Source organism: Haliotis rufescens, unplaced genomic scaffold (genome assembly GCF_023055435.1).
Source record: "Haliotis rufescens isolate VD_foot unplaced genomic scaffold, xgHalRufe1.0.p SCAF_9, whole genome shotgun sequence".
Lineage (NCBI taxonomy): Eukaryota > Metazoa > Mollusca > Gastropoda > Lepetellida > Haliotidae > Haliotis > Haliotis rufescens.
The window spans coordinates 17067071-17086398 of NW_025964383.1; the positions used below are offsets into that span (position 1 = coordinate 17067071).

The 19328-nt window shown below is 41.8% G+C and overlaps 1 protein-coding gene across 24 annotated transcripts in view; it reads right to left on the bottom strand.

Moving 5' to 3' along the window:
- Nucleotides 1-19328, bottom strand: part of LOC124119718 (dedicator of cytokinesis protein 9-like) — a 190253-nt gene that overhangs the window by 98358 nt on the left and 72567 nt on the right. For all 24 annotated transcript variants that reach the window (XM_046482343.2, XM_046482341.2, XM_046482340.2 and 21 more), the window contains exons 4-15: nucleotides 11458-11527; nucleotides 10836-10934; nucleotides 9454-9585; nucleotides 8528-8693; nucleotides 8014-8081; nucleotides 7657-7740; nucleotides 6799-6954; nucleotides 5991-6206; nucleotides 5232-5434; nucleotides 3914-4021; nucleotides 2661-2746; nucleotides 714-901 (exon numbers count right to left, since the gene is read on the bottom strand). In XM_046482343.2, coding sequence (XP_046338299.2) covers nucleotides 714-901; nucleotides 2661-2746; nucleotides 3914-4021; nucleotides 5232-5434; nucleotides 5991-6206; nucleotides 6799-6954; nucleotides 7657-7740; nucleotides 8014-8081; nucleotides 8528-8693; nucleotides 9454-9585; nucleotides 10836-10934; nucleotides 11458-11527 — 1576 coding nt within the window. The remainder of the gene's footprint in view (nucleotides 1-713; nucleotides 902-2660; nucleotides 2747-3913; nucleotides 4022-5231; nucleotides 5435-5990; nucleotides 6207-6798; nucleotides 6955-7656; nucleotides 7741-8013; nucleotides 8082-8527; nucleotides 8694-9453; nucleotides 9586-10835; nucleotides 10935-11457; nucleotides 11528-19328) is intronic.

The window sequence follows — 19328 nt, forward strand, 5'->3', positions numbered from 1 at the left end:
GATAATTTCTAATGAAACTTTATATCATTACATACTACTCAACTTTTGATAGGGAAAATCAGACATGTCATCCTATTTAAATACACACTTGACATATACCGTATTCGACGTAATAAGCACCCCGCTCTAATAAGCACCCATGGCGATATTTGCTAATATATTGGCTAGTGAACAATCCCAATTAGCAATTCTTTCCGATTGATCAATGTACACAAGACTTATTTATTTGCGTATAATACTCACTCGTGTGTTATATGCACCCTTAATTATGGGCAATTAAATTCTGGAAAATATATCTGTCGTACATAAACATGTCAGGCGAAATTTATCTTTCAACTGTTTTTTTTCCATCAAAATAATATTCTAATAAGAGCCCCCTATTTCTCATTTTGAGAGCGCCCAGGGCGCTTATTACGTCAAATGCGATAATGAGAATAAATTTTGTGTGTCTTCAAAAGATAAGAAATATCCCTATCAAAAATGGAGTGGTATGTATCATACGGTCAATTCTGTACACATTAAATGTTAAAAATTAAGCCAAACATTTACCATATCACAGCTTAATGTGGGAGGATGCAGTTGATGCAGGTCTAAGATGTTTCCTGAATGGAACCCACAAAGGTATTTCATAGGATCCTTGAATGCCTAAGGGCCACAACTCTGCACCGTGAATCACTGGGCAACCCTGAAGTCTATTTGAAGATGTTGCCTACCTTGGTGAATGTCTTCTGGCTGTCGTACTTGAGGGCGAGGGGGTAGACGTACAGATGGTTCAGGTAGTAGTCGTAGGACGTGTACAGGGGGGCCTTGTCCGGCACGAACTCCTGCACCTCTATAGCTGGCACCTGAGCCGGGGGGTTGGGGAAGGGGTGTACAGGCACTAGAGAGGGGGTCAGCACATCTGTGAAAGTCAACAGTGAGAGAGTGAGTGAGTTGTGTTAAACGCTGAACAGTATTCAAGTTATACCTCGATTGGATAGAAATCGACACTATCCCTCAAGCCTGTTGTTTTGTCTAGTGTTCAGGTATCAGTGATTTCTTCAGGCTTTTCCAGGTGGAACATCCAACTTAGGCCTCAGTGTGCTGAGCAAACACTTTAACCACTAGGCTAATCCTGTATAACTGCCAGACCTGTTCATTTTTTACGCTGATACTATACTTGTGTTGGACAAAGTGAGTGAGTGAGTGCGTGGGTTTTACGCCACGACCAAGAAGCCTTAGACGACCAAGAAGCCTCAGACGACCAAGAAGCCTTAGACGACCAAGAAGCCTTAGACGACCAAGAAGCTTCAGACGACCAAGAAGCCTTAGGCAATCAAGAAGCCTCAGACGACCAAGAAGCCTCAGACGACCAAGAAGTCTTAAACGACCAAGAAGCCTTAAACGACCAAGAAGCCTTAAACGACCAAGAAGCCTCAGATGACCAAGAAGCCTTAGATAACCAAGAAGCCTTAGAGGACCAAGAAACCTTAAACGACCAAGAAGCCTTAGACGACCAAGAAGCCTTAGACGACCAAGAAGCGTTAGACGACCAAGAAGCCTTAGACAACCAAGAAGCCTTAGACAACCAAGAAGCCTCAGATGACCAAGAAGCCTTAGATGACCAAGAAGCCTAAGACGACCAAGAAGCCTAAGACGACCAAGAAGCCTTAGAGGACCAAGAAGCCTTAGAGGACCAAAAAGCCTTAGACGACCATGAAGCCTCAGACGACCAAGAAGCCTTAGACGACCAAGAAGCCTTAGATGACCAAGAAGCCTTAGACAACCAAGAAGCCTTAGACAACCAAGAAGCCTCAGATGACCAAGAAGCCTAAGACGACCAAGAAGCCTTAGAGGACCAAGAAGCCTTAGACGACCAAGAAGCCTTAGAGGACCAAGAAGCCTTAGAGGACCAAAAAGCCTTAGACGACCATGAAGCCTCAGACAACCAAGAAGCCTTAGACAACCAAGAAGCCTCAGATGACCAAGAAGCCTTAGACGACCAAGAAGCCTTAGAGGACCAAGAAGCCTTAGAGGACCAAAAAGCCTTAGACGACCATGAAGCCTCAGACGACCAAGAAGCCTTAGATGACCAAGAAGCCTTAGATGACCAAGAAGCCTCAGATAACCAAGAAGCCTTAGACAACCAAGAAGCCTTAGACAACCAAGAAGCCTCAGATGACCAAGAAGCCTCAGATGACCAAGAAGCCTTAGAGGACCAAAAAGCCTCAGATGACCAAGAAGCCTTAGAGGACCAAGAAGCCTTAGACAACCAAGAAGCCTCAGATGACCAAGAAGCCTAAGACGACCAAGAAGCCTTAGAGGACCAAGAAGCCTTAGAGGACCAAGAAGCCTTAGAGGACCAAAAAGCCTTAGACGACCATGAAGCCTCAGACAACCAAGAAGCCTTAGACAACCAAGAAGCCTCAGATGACCAAGAAGCCTTAGAGGACCAAGAAGCCTTAGAGGACCAAGAAGCCTTAGACAACCAAGAAGCCTCAGATGACCAAGAAGCCTTAGAGGACCAAGAAGCCTTAGATGACCAAGAAGCCACAGACAACCAAGAAGCCTCAGACGACCAAGAAGCCTTAGACGACCAAAAAACCTCGTACGACCAAGAAGCCTTAGACAATTAAGAAACTTTAGACGCCTGGGCAACCCTGTGTAGGACAAACACTTACTGTTGATGACTTGGCTACAGGGCACATGTTCGAACCAGATCCTCAGCACGCCGGGGATACTCTGCAGCTTGCTCTGTTTCTCTGGTCTACAAACACAACATTGGATTAGAAACAACAGGATAAACCAAATAATATTCTTTCTAATAATAACTGGGTGGAGAATATGTTTGTGAAATATAATAATAATCTGAACAACTTTATAGAACTTGCAACGGGAACAGAATGAACAAAATTCTTTCTGATAATAATTGGGTGGAGAATATGTTTGTGAAATATAATAATAATCTGAACAACTTTATAGAACTTGCAACGGGAACAGAATGAACAATATTCTTTCTGATAATAACTGGGTGGAGAATATGTTTGAGAAATACACCAGCAATAATAATGTTAATAACTTTATGGAAATTGACAGTGATAAATGCCAAATCAGCATATTTTGGATCATTGTTTGAGTGCGTGAGGGGGGTTTAAGCCACAGGTAGCAGTTATACAGCCGCATGAAAGCAGCTTGAAAATGATAGTCTTGGACAGGCAAACCAGAAGCTGGGACGAGTAACTTGGGTACTCGGGTCCGGTGGGTACTGAGTAGGACCCAGGTACTCACAGAACTTACCGGACCCATGCTTAGTCATGTGATGTATTGTTTAATGACAAAAAGTATCTAAAACTCCATGGTTACACTACAAGTCACTAATATTCACATTCACAGAACGCATTCCTTCTGACTTATGTATGTTTGAATAAAGATAAAGATAAAGCTTCAGTCAACTTCAGATCATTTTATACGCGTACCTAAATACATTTTGCCAAGGCTACAGTCAAACCATTCCCAAACGGACACTTTGTACCCATCTCTTAAGACGTACAGCAGGAGTTGGGTACCCGGGTAGTAAATTTGGACTCGTCCCAGACGTAGTTCATAGCATGAGCAAAGTCCCTGCCATTCAATCAACCATGTCACAGTGCCTCATCACCCGACAATGTCTCCCATGACCAGCACCACAGTGCTAGGGATCTACCCGCTACCACTTCCCTACTGTCCCTTAGTCACAATACTCTGCCACAACTTACAACTAGATGGCAGCGGTAGAAATTGGCAATAGTCCTGTAGTCCTTGCCAAACTGCCCAATAGTTAAGGTATCATAAGGACTAGTAGAAATTTGCCATTTTTAAGGGTTTTGCTATATGTTGTCATTATAAGGACTAGGGGACAAAAAATGTTAGTTTCTACTGCTGGATGGGTTCTTACTTTTTGAAGTCCTGCAGTTGTTTGATTATTTCTTCCTCCGACATCTTGGATCCCTCCTGTCTGTAGATGGGCAGGTTTGTGTGCCCATATGCTGTGGTGCCGATTGGTCTGCAAGCATACAAATTACAATGGATCTGGTCTCAACCAAAGTCAGCTGTAAATAGAGGTTACTGCATGAGTTGCTGTAAGACACCATTTACCTCACCACCAGTTGTAAGATAAACAGTATATCTGATAGGCTTGTGTGCAGTAACCTGTTTCTTACACATCCGATATTCTCACAATTTTAGCATCAAATCGATGCATATTTTGTCTACTCTCATGATTACAGTGGCAGATTAATACATAACACAACGGTCAAGAGTGACGTCATTCAGCTCACTGATTCCAACTCATACCGTGTGTGACCCTCCACAAATAGGTTTTAGCTATATCTATGGATTATCAAGCAATGATGATGCAAACTAGAAAACTTCCAAGGACATTAATCAACACCCTAAAACCTTAAAGTTTCCACACAGATGTGGGTGAACACTTTCATATTACATTTGAATACCATTAAGCTTACTACACAAAACTGCTTGATGAAAGTTCTCTTCATATCTGATAAGATCAGCTATTCCATGGTCTGGTGCCCCTTGCCTAGTTCTTGACAATAAACATATTGTGTCTGTTTAATAAAAGTAATCATTAATTGCCACAGAATTTGTAGACAAAGAAAGTGTTTATAGGGCCTCAGGACTGACAAAGAGCCTCAGCCTCTTTCACCTATGATGGTGACTACACATTCTTCATAGAGGTTTTGTTCTAGTCTGTCTCACCTTGCTGACCAGGCGAAGGGCATGCGGTAATGTCCGATGTGACTACACATTCTACATCGTGATTTTGTTCTAGTCTGTCTCACCTTGCTGACCAGGCGAAGGGCATGCGGTAATGTCCGATGTGACTACACATTCTACATCGTGATTTTGTTCTAGTCTGTCTCACCTTGCTGACCAGGCGAAGGGCATGCGGTAATGTCCGATGTGACTACACATTCTACATCGTGATTTTGTTCTAGTCTGTCTCACCTTGCTGACCAGGCGAAGGGCACGTGGTAATGTCCGATGTGACTACACATTCTACATCGTGATTTTGTTCTAGTCTGTCTCACCTTGCTGACCAGGCAAAGGGCATACGGTAATGTCCGATGTGACTACACATTCTACATCAAGGTTTGTTCTAGTCTGTCTCACCTTGCTGACCAGGCGAAGGGCATGCGGTAATGTCCGATGTGATTACACATTCAACATTGAGGTTTTGTTCTAGTCTGTCTCACCTTGCTGACCAGGCGAAGGGCATGCGGTAATGTCCAATGTGATTACACAGCTGTTTCATCTGCCGATGGACTTTTGTTGCAATCTTCTGGTCGGCTAATTTTACGTATGGCTCCACGCACTGCGAGATTCCCCCTTGTAGCACCTTCTCTATCTTGGCCACCAGGTAAATCTCCGAGTGCCGGCGGATCACGGTGAAGATACCCTGCAAGGACACAGAGGCATGAATACACATGGGAAACAACACATCTTGGGTGAGTGACAGTGTTCGGCATGCTTGAGAGTTTCTAGAGCTTCGGTCCTGCCCCACACTGTAGCACTCGTATCATGTGGTGTCTCCTTGGGCAAATGACTTTGTTTTAAATGTGCCTCTGTTCAACCAGCAGTGCATGGGTACTCGGTAGTATGAGAAGGCAATGTCGTTAACCTTCTAGGGCCTCACAGGCAGCATGGGTTGTATACTCCCTAGGGAGAGGAGAATGATGGTTGAGTGCACACTAATCCATTGATCGGGGTAATAATAGTGCAGCGCTCTGAGCATGCCCCTGTGGTGTGGATATAGCACAATATAAATCCCAGCAAAAGACAGCGAGTGAGCTACACCACTTTCAGCACTATTCCAACCATATCAAGAATGGACTTTAAACATTGTGTCCGGGTGGAATCAAACCTAGGTGTGACGAGCCAACACTTTAACAACTAGGCTACCCCCCTCCCCCCCGCCCCTCAGAACAGTTTCCCCGGCCCATGAACCTGTGTACCTGTCGCTTGTGTCGCAGCCAATCTTCTTTCAGGCCATTCAGATCCGGCATCGTCTCAAGCCCATCCACTGTGTGCAGCTTGTCAGAGGCCTGCAGGACATCGGGGGGGATCATGCGACTGATTTCAGGCTCATTGGGATCCACCACAAAATCTTCTGAAATCTTCTTGCCTTCCTTGGCATCGTATAAGGCAAATGAGATGAAGAAGGGTTCCGGCTGAAGACAGAAGGAAACATAACTACTGCAGTAACTTGTGACACAGGTAATCTGATGGGACTTGAACTGTGCTGTTACAAGACTACATTCATGACTGGTTAGTGAATAATCGAGTCTAGACCAGACAATCCAGTACTTTATATGATGATCATTGATTCACGCAATTGAGATACAATGACATTCATCAACCAAGTCAGCGAGCCTGAGCACCTGATCCCGTTAGTCGCCTCTTACAAAAAGCACACTCGGCTTTTATGGCAAGCATGGGTTGCTGAAGACCTATTCTCCGTGTGCCGACTCACATTACAGTGTTTGTTGCCCTGTAAGACCTGTCTGTTAGGTCACAGCTCTCCGTGTGCCGACTCACATTACAGTGTTTGTTGCCCTGTAAGACCTATCTGTCAGGTCAGAGCTCCCCGACAGTCTCCGTGTACCAACTCACATTACAGTGTTTGTTGCCCTGTAAGACCTATCTGTCAGGTCACAGCTCCCCGACATTCTCCGTGTACCAACTCACATTACAGTGTTTGTTGCCCTGTAAGACCTATCTGTCAGGTCAGAGCTCCCTGACAGTCTCCGTGTACCAACTCACGTTACAGTGTTTGTTGCCCAGACCCTCGTCGGCCATGTTGACCTGCAGCTTCAGGGAGAACTCTTCAAGGCGGAGGAGAAATCTTTCTGCATCCTGCTTCGGAAACACATCAATTTCGTCCTCCTCTTCTACCTCCTCCTCTTCAAAATTTGTCCTCTGCAAGAAATGATCTTGTGAAATGCCCATTCTTTCAAACTTTGACAACTATATCATTTCTGAATTGAGACACAATTTCAACAAATTTAATAGAAGTCTCACTAACTTATGGTTTTGTTCTGATAAATTTGGTGCATGTGTCTTTACCGTGACGAACATGATCGCAGGAGCTTGACATCTGTACACTTACATGGACCTTTGGTCTTGTGTACAGGAATGTAAGAGCTAAACATCTGTACACACCCATGGACCTTTGGTCTTGTGTACAGGAATGTAAGAGCTTGATATCTCTACACACCCATGGACTTTTGGTATTGTGTACAGGAATGTAAGAGGTTGACATCTGTACACAACCATGGACTTTTGGTCTTGTGTACTGGAATGTAAGAACTTGACATCTGCACACAACCATGGACCTTTGGTCTTGTGTACTGGAATGTAAGAGCTTGACATCTGCACACACCCATGGACCTTTGGTCTTGTGTACAGGAATGTAAGAGCTTGACATCTGCACACACCCATGGACCTTTGGTCTTGTGTACAGGAATGTAAGAACTTGACATCTGTACACAACCATGGATCTTTGGTCTTGTGTACAGGAATGTAAGAGCTTGACATCTGTACACAACCATCAACCTTCAGTCTGCAATGTTCAAATGTGCTGCAAACCCCACTATTGACACAAGGAACTCGTGGACTCACCCTCATGTCTGGGTAGACGTGGAAGAGGTTCTGTCGACCCTCCTGGCGGGCACTGGATAGCGACGTGTCTGATTCTCTCGAGTACTGCAACAGAGAGTTATCTCCCCTAGAGCATATTGCTGTTTGAAATTGAGAAAAATATCTGACAAACAAATCAGAAAATGGTGTTTTCCTCCCATACAAAGTTTTAGCATGATCTCTCGTGAATCTGTGATATACTTCAACAGTATTTCAGCATGACAGCATGTTTTCAAAATATGGGATGAAACTCCAAAAGGAATCAGTTTAAAAACTTATACTTCATTGGTGAACTCCACTGTCGGTGCCAAATGTTATGTTGTCGAGGGCGATACCCACCTTTACAACTGGATGGTTCATGGAACTCTCCTTGTAGTTCTCGGCATGACCAGGGGCCGGGAGATCCTCTGGAAGGATACAAAATCCACAGATGACAAAAATATTCCATCATTATCAATATCTGACTGAGATGATTGAGTTGGGTTTAACTCTGCTTTGAACAGTCTATCAGCATCAGAATTCATTGTATCCATTTCCTACAGGAAGCAGACGTACCCCATAACCACATCATTGACTCAAATTCTAAATCTTAAAAAGTTAGTGAGTGAGTGAGTGAGTGAGTATGGTTTTACGCCGCTTTTAGCAATATTCCAGCAATATCACGGCGGGGGACACCTGAAATGGGCTTCACACATTGTACCCATGTCGGGAATCGAACCCGGGTCTTCGGCGTGACGAGGGAACGCTTTAACCACTAGGCTACCCGACCGCCCCTAAAAAGCTAGTGCATTAAGTTCCATTAATGTTGCATCTGTGGTGTTTGTTGTGGTATCATGATCATCTCCATTGTCACCTTTGATGCTGTCCCTGGACACTTGGGACGCCGTCTCGGCCGCACTGATGACCTTGTTCAAGGTCACAATCCACTCCTCCATGTCCACCTCGCTGTCGGCAGCGAACAGACATGACGACCCCTCACTCATCCGGATCTCAAAACAGAACTTGCCCTTCTTCGTGTTCTGGAAAAATCCAGTAGATTGGATTCAATCACCAAAACATGACACATGATTTATAAGAAGGATGTTCCTAGGGGCTGATAATCTAATATTCTGTGTGGAAACCTGAATTTTTCTTCGAAAGAAAATATTCTTTCTGACAGCACGTGTGTGTTTGAACATTCCAGTTCTGTGATGGTGGCCAGACAATTCAGTGATTAATATTGTGAGCAACGTCCCACACTGTTGGGTACGATGATACGGCATCAACTAAGTCACCTGACCACCCATCATAATATGATACACACATAAGGTGCTGGGTACCTACTCTAGTCTGGATTACAATGGGGTTTTACTGTCAGTTCCTCAAGATAGGGCTGGGACGAGTCCAAATTGACCCCCCAGGTACTCGACACCCTATTACCCAACCCTACCTAGGTACCCGCTAAAGATCTCAAGAGTAGGGAACAAAATGTCTGATTGGGAATTGTTTTACCGCAGCTCCGGCAAAAACTATTTAGATACATGTATCAAACGATAATATCATGCATACACTGAAGTTGACTAAAGCTTTATCTTTACTCAAACATATACAAGTCAAAAGGAATGTGTGCATCGTCAGAAAGAAATGGTACTTACTAGTCAAACAGTTATGCACATTTAATTATCTTTTTTAAAGTCAGTCTCATGACTGTGATATCCTAAAAATGTTAAGACGACATTCCGATGTCTAATTTACAGCACTTCTACTTCATATTGCCGCTCTGTGGCTTGCAGTGTGTACCTTGATGACATCAGTAGCCAGATCGAGATACACGGCGCCCTTCACCTCTGCCTTCTTCTCATCCTTGAAGAACTCCAGGATGTAGGTGAAGTCTGTCTGCTGCTTCAACACGAAGAAGCGCCGTTTGAACTGCTGCAATGAAACAATCACTCAAGGTGAGGTGAGGTGAGGTGAGGTGAGGTGAAATGGAGTTTTAACATTGTGTATACTGCACATATATAGAGACGTGCAAATACATGAATGTGTATGGCTGCTTGTACTAGTCTGGTTTTATAGTGCTAGCCCACTGAGATACCATGCTGCAGTTTAACATGGATAACCATCTGAAACAGAGTATACTGACTCCGAGCCAACCAGTCTTGTTAATACCGATTACCAGGCAGGGTAACAAAAAGTACCATCTTTTTTCGTCCTTTGACGCAGCTGGGGATCAAGCTACCGACCTTCTGCACTCTATTCATTAGACCACAAAATCACTCAAGGTAAATTGACTGATATTTCATTGAAACTAGCATATATTTAATTCTGTAAAATATACAAAATGTAAAATTTATGAAGTTCTGCAATAATGACTGACAACGAACAACATCGTGAGGTGTATCTTGGTAGTAACAACATCGTGAGGTGTATCGTGACAGTAACAACATCGTGAGGTGTATCATGGTAGTAATAACATCATGAGGTGTATTGTGGTAGTAACAACAACGTGAGGTGTATTGTGGTAGTAACAACATCGTGAGGTGTATCGTGGTAGTAACAACATCATGAGGTGTATCATGGTAGTAACAACATCGTGAGGTGTAACGTGGTAGTAACAACATTGTGAGGTGTATTGTGGTAGTAACAACAACGTGAGGTGTATTGTGGTAGTAACAACATCGTGAGGTGTATCATGGTAGTAATAACATCGTGAGGTGTAACGTGGTAGTAACAACATCGTGAGGTGTATCATGGTAGTAACAACATCGTGAGGTGTATCGTGGTAGTAACAACATCGTGAGGTGTAACGTGGTAGTAACAACATCGTCAGGTGTAACGTGGTAGTAACAACATTGTGAGGTGTATCGGGGTAGTAACAACATCGTGAGGTGTATCGGGGTAGTAACAACATTGTGAGGTGTATCGGGGTAGTAACAACATCGTGAGGTGTATCGGGGTAGTAACAACATCGTGAGGTGTATCGTGGTAGTAACAACATCGTGAGGTGTATCGGGGTAGTAACAACATCGTGAGGTGTATCGTTGTAGTAACAACATCGTGAGGTGTATCATGGTAGTAATAACATCGTGAGGTGTAACGTGGTAGTAACAACATCGTGAGGTGTATCGGGGTAGTAACAACATCGAGAGGTGTATCACGGTAGTAACAACTTCGTGACGTACCCTGGTGAAGCTGATGATGTTGTCCTTGCCGGAGTCAGGCCCCTTGTACAGCCAGCCCTTCCTGGTGATGGTGGAGGACATCGACCGTGACAGAGTGTCCTGGAAGGAGAATTTCAGTCAGTTTGATGCATCTTAACCTTCACGTTCAATCACTGGTATCTAACTTGTCACAGCCTTGAAGACATTGATGACCCATGATAATACATTATTATGAACATTTAATCAAACCAATACTTTTCAAATTACAGCTTTATTCTTAGTTTTTTTGTTCTTTTTTTATTGTTTAATGCCACACTCCACAATATTCCTGCTATATGATAGGGGCCTGTTAAAAAAATTGATACTGAACCAGACAATTTGGTGACTGATATTGTGAGCAACGATCCACGCCTTTGGGGTACAATGAGACACAATCAACGATGTCACTAAGCTGGACCACCTGATCCTTTAGTCGCCTCTTTTGACCAGCATAGGTTGCTGGGGATCTAACCGAATCCCCTTAGGAAGCTTGTTTGAACCTGCTATTACGTTAATATTGAAACACAAATCTTTCAGTCTCACTAATTACAGTTGTACAGTTACATAATGATGTTATAAGGGAAAAAAAGCAACATCAACTCACGTCATCTTTTTCTTCCATCTCTGCATCAATCTCGAATAGTTGTTCCTGAAGATTGGCATTTTTCTTGGCCCTGCAACCCAAACAATATGGAGTGAGTGAAAGAGTAATGTGATGGACACCATTTGTCTATGTAGACCATCAGTCATTGCCCAAGATGGACACCATTAGTCATTTCCCAAGATGGACACCATCAGCCATATCTCAAGATGGACACCATTTTTCATTTTCCAAGATGGACACCACTAGTCATTTCTCAAGATGGATGCCAATAGTCATTTCTCAAGATGGATGCCTTCAGTCATTTCTCAAGGCAGACATCACTAGTCATTTCTCAAGATGGACACCATCAGTCATTTCTCAAGACGGACACCATCAGTCATTTCTCAAGATGGACGCCATTAGTCATTTCTCAAGATGGACACCATCAGTTATTTCTCAAGATGGACACCATCAGTCATTTCTCAAGATGGATGCCATAGGTCATTTCTCCAGATGGACACAATCAGCCATTTGTCAAGATGGACACTTTCTGTCATTTCTCAAGATGGACACCATCAGTCATTTCTCAAGACGGACACCATCAGTCATTTCTCAAGATGGACGCCATAAGTCATTTCTCAAGAAGGATGCAATTAGTCATTTCTCAAGATGGACGCCATTAGTCATTTCTCAAGAAGGATGCAATTAGTCATTTCTCAAGATGGACACCATCAGTTATTTCTCAAGATGGACACCATCAGTCATTTCTCAAGATGGATGCCATAGGTCATTTCTCCAGATGGACACAATTAGCCATTTGTCAAGATGGACACTTTCTGTCATTTCTCAAGATGGACACCATCAGTCATTTCTCAAGACGGACACCATCAGTCATTTCTCAAGATGGACGCCATTAGTCATTTCTCAAGAAGGATGCAATTAGTCATTTCTCAAGATGGACGCCATTAGTCATTTCTCAAGAAGGATGCAATTAGTCATTTCTCAAGATGGACACCATCAGTTATTTCTCAAGATGGACACCATCAGTCATTTCTCAAGATGGATGCCATAGGTCATTTCTCAAGATGGACACAATCAGCCATTTGTCAAGATGGACACTTTCTGTCATTTCTCAAGATGGACACCATCAGTCATTTCTCAAGACGGACACCATCAGTCATTTCTCAAGATGGACACTCTTAGTCATTTCTCAAGATGGACACCATCAGTCATTTCTCAAGATGGATGCCATTAGTAATTTCTCAAGACGGGCACCATCAGTCATTTCTCAAGATGGATGCCATTAGTCATTTCTCAAGATGGATGCCATAGGTCATTTCTCAAGATGGACACAATCAGCCATTTGTCAAGATGGATGCCATTAGTAATTTCTCAAGACGGGCACCATCAGTCATAAATCAAGATAGATGCCATCAGTCATTAATCAAGATGGACACCACCAAACATTACTGAAGACAGACACCATCAGTCATTTGTCAAGATGAATGCCATTTGTCAATTCTCAAGATGGATGACATTAGCCATTTCTCAAGATGGATGACATTAGCCATTTCTCAAGATGGATGCCATGAATGGGATTTCATACTTTCTACCCATGGATGGAACTGACTGGACATTACCTGGGAGTTCCTTTCATCCACTTACCTTTATCTAATGATAGACATTACAGAAAATGCTTGCAGAATTCATTATACATAAACCTTTCACATATTGTTTTGCAGAATCATATGATATTTGCTGACATGTTACTAACTGATAGGGGGATACTTAAGCTTTCATCCAAATCATGATAATATTATATTGCTGAGTTGTCAAAACAGTCGAATGAGGTATATTTGAAAATACAAAACTGAAAGATATCCTATATATGTACTTTTACTCCCCGATAAACAATGATATATGTATACAAGTTTATGAAATGACCTGCAGCTTGTAACCACATCTTTTAAATTTCCTACAAATGTCGCAACTTGTCTCGCTAATATTTTATAAATAATGTCATTGCTAACATTCCAACTTTCAAATCCTTACTTGTGATGATGATCTGTTAGAAAAACATAGATATATTATTATTCATTCCTTTTTCAACTACACACTTAGATGGTTGACCTTTTTCGCAAAACTGGCTGTGTTTTCCTACTTCCAGCCAAATATCCCTGAACAGCATGAGATGAGGTGTGAACTGTTGTGACTGGCTATCTCCCAGTGCCTTTGTCCCTCCAGTCTGTCTCGGTTTCCTACCTGATAACACCAACACCATCCCAAGGTGTGGTATTTCTCACCAATGGCATGTTCCAAGTGTTCTAGACATGATGTTGTACATCGTTACATTTAATTTTATGAATTCACAGTTCTTAATAAGAATTGGCAGTAAATATATGCCAGTGTGTTATTAAATCAATCAGACAAAAACATATCTGTGATGGGGATAATAATTTGTAATGGACAGACTACAAAAGTACTTGAATACCAGACACACCTCTTTCAGCTATTTAGGGATAGTGTTAAAAGCAGGCAGTGACATAATACTATTACTTGTCTGAGAAACCGAAAGTGATATCACCAGATGACTTCACTGGATGATATCATCAGAATATTCAATAAACCATGGATCAATTTCTCTGATGAAAACCAATTCATTCTGGACCCGCAAATGGAATAATGTGTTTTAATAAGCCACAACTAGGCTTTATTGTATCAGAGACAACACTGCAATTCCGAATTATGTGAAAGTGCCATGATAAATTTATCCTAAATTTGAAGTGGGTTCCTAAGTACTTGAAGCCACATGAAGGGACCATCTCAACACCAACATGAAGGGACCACCTCAACACCAACATGAACCGCGACCATCTCAACATCAACATGAAGGGTACCCGAATGGACCAGGGGTAGAATAGGTCTTCAGTATCCCATGCTTGCCGCAAAAGGTGACTATGCTTGTCGTAAGAGGCGACTAACAGAATCGGATGGTCAGACTCGCTGACTTGGTTGATGCATGTCATCAATCTCAATAGCGTGGATCGATGCTCATGATGTCAATCACAGGATTGTCTGGTCCAGATTCGATTATTGAACAGACCGCCGTCATATAGCCGGAATATTGCTGAGTGTGGCATTAAACAACTAACGAACAAACAAATTACATGAAGGGACCATATCAACACCAACATAAAGGGACCATCTCAACATCAACATGAAGGGACCATCTCAACACCAACATGAAGGGACCACCTCAACACCAACATGAAGGGACAGCCTCAACATCAGGGTTAATTACATCACACAGTAACTTATTGATTTATCTTGCTGCTTATTACTACTTCTCCTTGGAGGGAGATAAAGGCAAGGATCAATCTCGTCCTCCGTCCAGGTCGATACAAGACAGTGGTCAGTTACATGGCCACAGAGAAGCCATCATATCCCAGGAATGTCCACACTGATTGAGTTCACACAGCGACTCTAGTCGGACTCAATCAATGCAGGAACTGCTTGTACAAGTCAAGATTACTGCTGGTTTTACAGTGCTATCCCACTGAGATACAATGCCGCAGTTTAACGTGAACACCCTGGACAGACACAGTGTACTGCCTATGACTAGTATGAGCCCACCAGTCCTTGTTTTAGCCCCTTAATTCTGATTTGGTGGGTTGGTTTGTTGTGTAACGCCACACTCAGCAATATTCCAGCTATATGACGGTAGTCGGAAAATAATCGAGTCTGGACCAGACAATCCAGTGAATAATATCATGAGCATCGATCCACGCAATTGGGTTGATGACATGCTTCAACCAAGTCAGCGAGCCTGACAACGCGATCCCGCATAGTCACCTTTTACGGCAAGCAAGGGTTGCTGAAGACCTATTCTACCCCGGAACTCCATGGGTCCCTTAATTCTGAGCACTAGGCAGGGAAACAACGGTTCAACCAAAAGATGTTAAAAGACGATACTTGTTGTTTCCCTACCTTAATTCCGAGCGCCAGGCAGGGAAACAACAAATACCATCTTTTGGTTGGACCGTGGATCCAACCACCAACCCTCAGCTCTCCGGGCAGATCCTCTATCCACTAGACCACGGAGGCGGTGGCCATAGTATTATGCAGCTACATTAACAGAAATACCAAAATACACTCACTGATCCTCCGAATTAACTCTCCAGACAAGGATCTCTCAACATGCACAGTCAAACACTGATAACGGCTTTATGTCGCATTAACAACTCTCCAGCTACTCTCCAGCTAAATCTCTGCCATATACTATTTATACTGGGATATTTCCATTTGCCAAATACTGTAAAAAAAAACAATTGATACCAATTATATTTTCAGATAGGCCTCCTCTATTGGCTATGACAAAACAAATAGAGTACTTTTTCACTTTAGGCATGATATGAAGAGAATAGTGTCCCGTCCTTTTCAGATAATTGCCAACGACATTTTTTAAACGACCCATGATTTGGGTAAAATTACCTAGAGCTTTCTGTATATAAGAATCACAAAGCATGATACAGAACAACAAATGATAACTAAATATCCCCTACATCTATTCCTAAATGGTTAATTTCTTACAGAAACACTACTAAAATCAAGTGTATACATATCTACAAACCAGATATATTGAGAACTGTATAAAAATATTGACAGCAATGGACTTGACTTGATATTGATTCCACACCAACCCTGATGTGAGATGATGTCTAGCTGAGTGCTAAACACCAAGTGTGTGAAGGTAGGAAGCTAGGCTGAGTTATTCAATAAGAATGCTGACAGTGCTCCAGCATCCTATATTAACATAGCAGTGATGAAGTCATCTTTTATTGACTGAGTAACACTGGGTTATTGACTATGATTAGTATAAGAGTGGAGATTTTTAGTCTGTGCCGAATATTGTGCCAAGATCTTAGACATACCATATTCAACGTAATAAGCGCCCACTGCGATATTTGCTAATATATTGGCTTGTGAACAATCCCAATAAGCACCCCTTCCGATTGATCAATGTACACAAGACTTATTTATTCGTGTATAATACGTGTGTTATATGCATCCTTAATTATGGAAAAATTATATTCTGGAAAAATCTGTCCTAAATAAACATTTCAGGCTGTCAGCATAAACCACGTATTTTACGATTTTTAACTCTGTTGCAATCTCATTTACATCAGATCTTAGTTTTCGCTATCACTAAACAAAGATCTGAGGACAACCCATTACGGGTCACGTCAGAACGACCTTTCATCCAACCAATCAGAGCGTCGCTTACCAGATCATGAAAGTGACAGACGGATTGTGTTTTCTAATCATGCAACCTCAAATATTTAACAGAGGGTATTCCGAACGACAGGTACGGGTTTTATGATTATATCCATACAATATAGACCATCTATAATAAGCCATTCCAGAATGTTCTTTTTATCAGTTTCAACATTTTTAATCACGAATACGTCAAAATATGTTTCAAAGCGTAGTTGCCAGTTTGAAAACTAGTGTCGTAAATCTCGAGAAAGCTGCCTTCTGATTGGCTAATGTCAATTTCTTGTCAGTCATTTCATTGATCGGTCAAAGTTCGCGAAAGGTCGTTCTGATGTGACCCGTAATGGGATGTCCTCAGATCTTTGTTTAGCGGTAGCGAAAACTAAGATCTGATTATAATGAGATTGACGCCGTTGTTTTTCACCAAAATAATATTCTAATAAGAGCCCCTAATTCTATTTTTGAGCGCGACCTGGGCACTTATTATGTCGAATACGGTACCCCAAAATGTGGATTATTGTATTGCAAGGTTCATCAGACCAGATGTTTTCACCATATTAAGTGCCTGGCTCCAACAAGTCTTAGACAGCACTATCAGTGTGTACTGAGCCTAACTGCAGCAGAACAACAAAAGCTTCATGCACTCACATTGAGGCATGTCTCCATTCTTAAATTGTCAGTTTGAAGCAAAATAACTTTCTTGTGTGTTGTGTTTATTATTGGCCTGTTTTATCAAGGGAGGGCCTGAGGTAACCTTCGTTTTACAAAAGTTCTGTTGTGGTCCCTATAGATGGATGATAAAGACAGATATCTGCTACATGTATAACTTTATTTACCTAACTTTTGTTCTGAAATATGGGTACCATATTTTCTTGAGTATAGTGCGCACCCAAGTATAATGCACACACCCCCCGAGCAGGTTTTTGGAGAAAACATATATTATAGCATTACAAGCAGAAAAAAATAACACCATACCCCTTCAGCGAATTCCGGTAAACAAACGGGTGGTAAGAAACTTGGTCAGTACAAATTTGAAATTTGAGATAAAAAAAATCACATGACATATTGAATTGCCTTTCAAATTGTATTTTCTTTTCAGCTAGGCATTGTTTTACATCCAGGGATTAAGATTACCTTGTGTATATTCTCGTAAACTAAGGTATGTTGGCTCAGAGTATCCAAATCATTATCTATACTACTCAAAAGAAGTTAAGGATCACCTGATTCTTTCATATTACAATAGTTAATCTCTCATGCCATGACAGATTAACATTACCAATATGAAAGAACTGGGTGATCCGTAACTTCTTTTGAGTAGTATATATTGTTTTAATCCACAGGTTGTACAAAACAGAATTCTCTCACTCATTCAGCCAATCTAATGGATATCCTACATACCTTCACACAGACCTATTAACCTGTGAAGAGCCGGATTAGTATACGTTTTCAGCAAACCATGAATTTTGATAGGACTGACCTCCATAGTGTACATCAGCAGTAAAATTAAAAATATGTCCCATTATCTTCCGGAGATTTTGAATGACAACTAGCCTGAACTTGTCTGTGCCCAAAACTTTTGAGTCTACTAGCCCGAACTTGTCTGTGCCAAAAACCTTAAAGTCTACTAGCCCAAACTTGTCTGTACCAAATACTTTTGAGTCTAATAGCCCAAACTTGTCTGTGCCAAAAACTTTTGAGTCTACCAGCCCGAACTTTTCTGTGCCAAAATCTTTTCAGTCTATTTTTCTACTAATTTTCAGTTTCAGAAAATGGATTAGTATTTGCAAAGCTTTGTAGATGGAACAGAATTCTACTTGACCTGAGCTTCGTACCAGTGGCAATGTCCTAGAAAAAATGACTCAATCTAAAACCCAGATATACAGACCAGCTCAATATGTTGAGGCTTTACAGTAATATGAGGCAGGGCTGTATAATGGTTACTTGTGATGGGCACTCCTAGCACCCCCAGGAAAACATGCATACAGACAGCCCTGATATGTAAATATTTCCCACTTCAACCCACACCCATGTGGGGCTCAGACAGCTATGACAGCTCCAACAACTCCAACTGTAAATGGCAGTAAATACAACACCGAAACATACAACACAGACCCAGCTCATCTATTTACAAATAGCTCAAGACAAAAAGCAAATTTAAATTAGAAATTTCTCCACATTTCTTTTTGATGATCTTTTTTTCAGATTCAGCAAATATATTCTTTTCCGTCTCAATGTGGGCTTCCAAGAACAAGACATCTGCCTTCATTTATTTTGTGACATTTTCTTTTGCATGTTCCCATGGTAACATATTTTACCGACACATTTTCACGAGCGTTTAAAGGAAAAACGTGGCGAGTGAATGGAATGTGTTTCTCGTAATGTGTTGAGTCTATATGAAGACATTAAAAATGGGTAGATATCAGATTGATAAAGGATCTCTCTCTGTATGCTCAATTACTCATGTTAACATATAGACGAGCACTCTAAAAGCATCAACATTCCCGGAGGACGCCATTAGCTTCACTGCGCTGAAGGCAAAATTTTAAATGCTGTCAAATGATAGTGAGTGAGTATGGTTTTACGCCACTTTTAGCAATATTCCAGCAATATAATGGCGT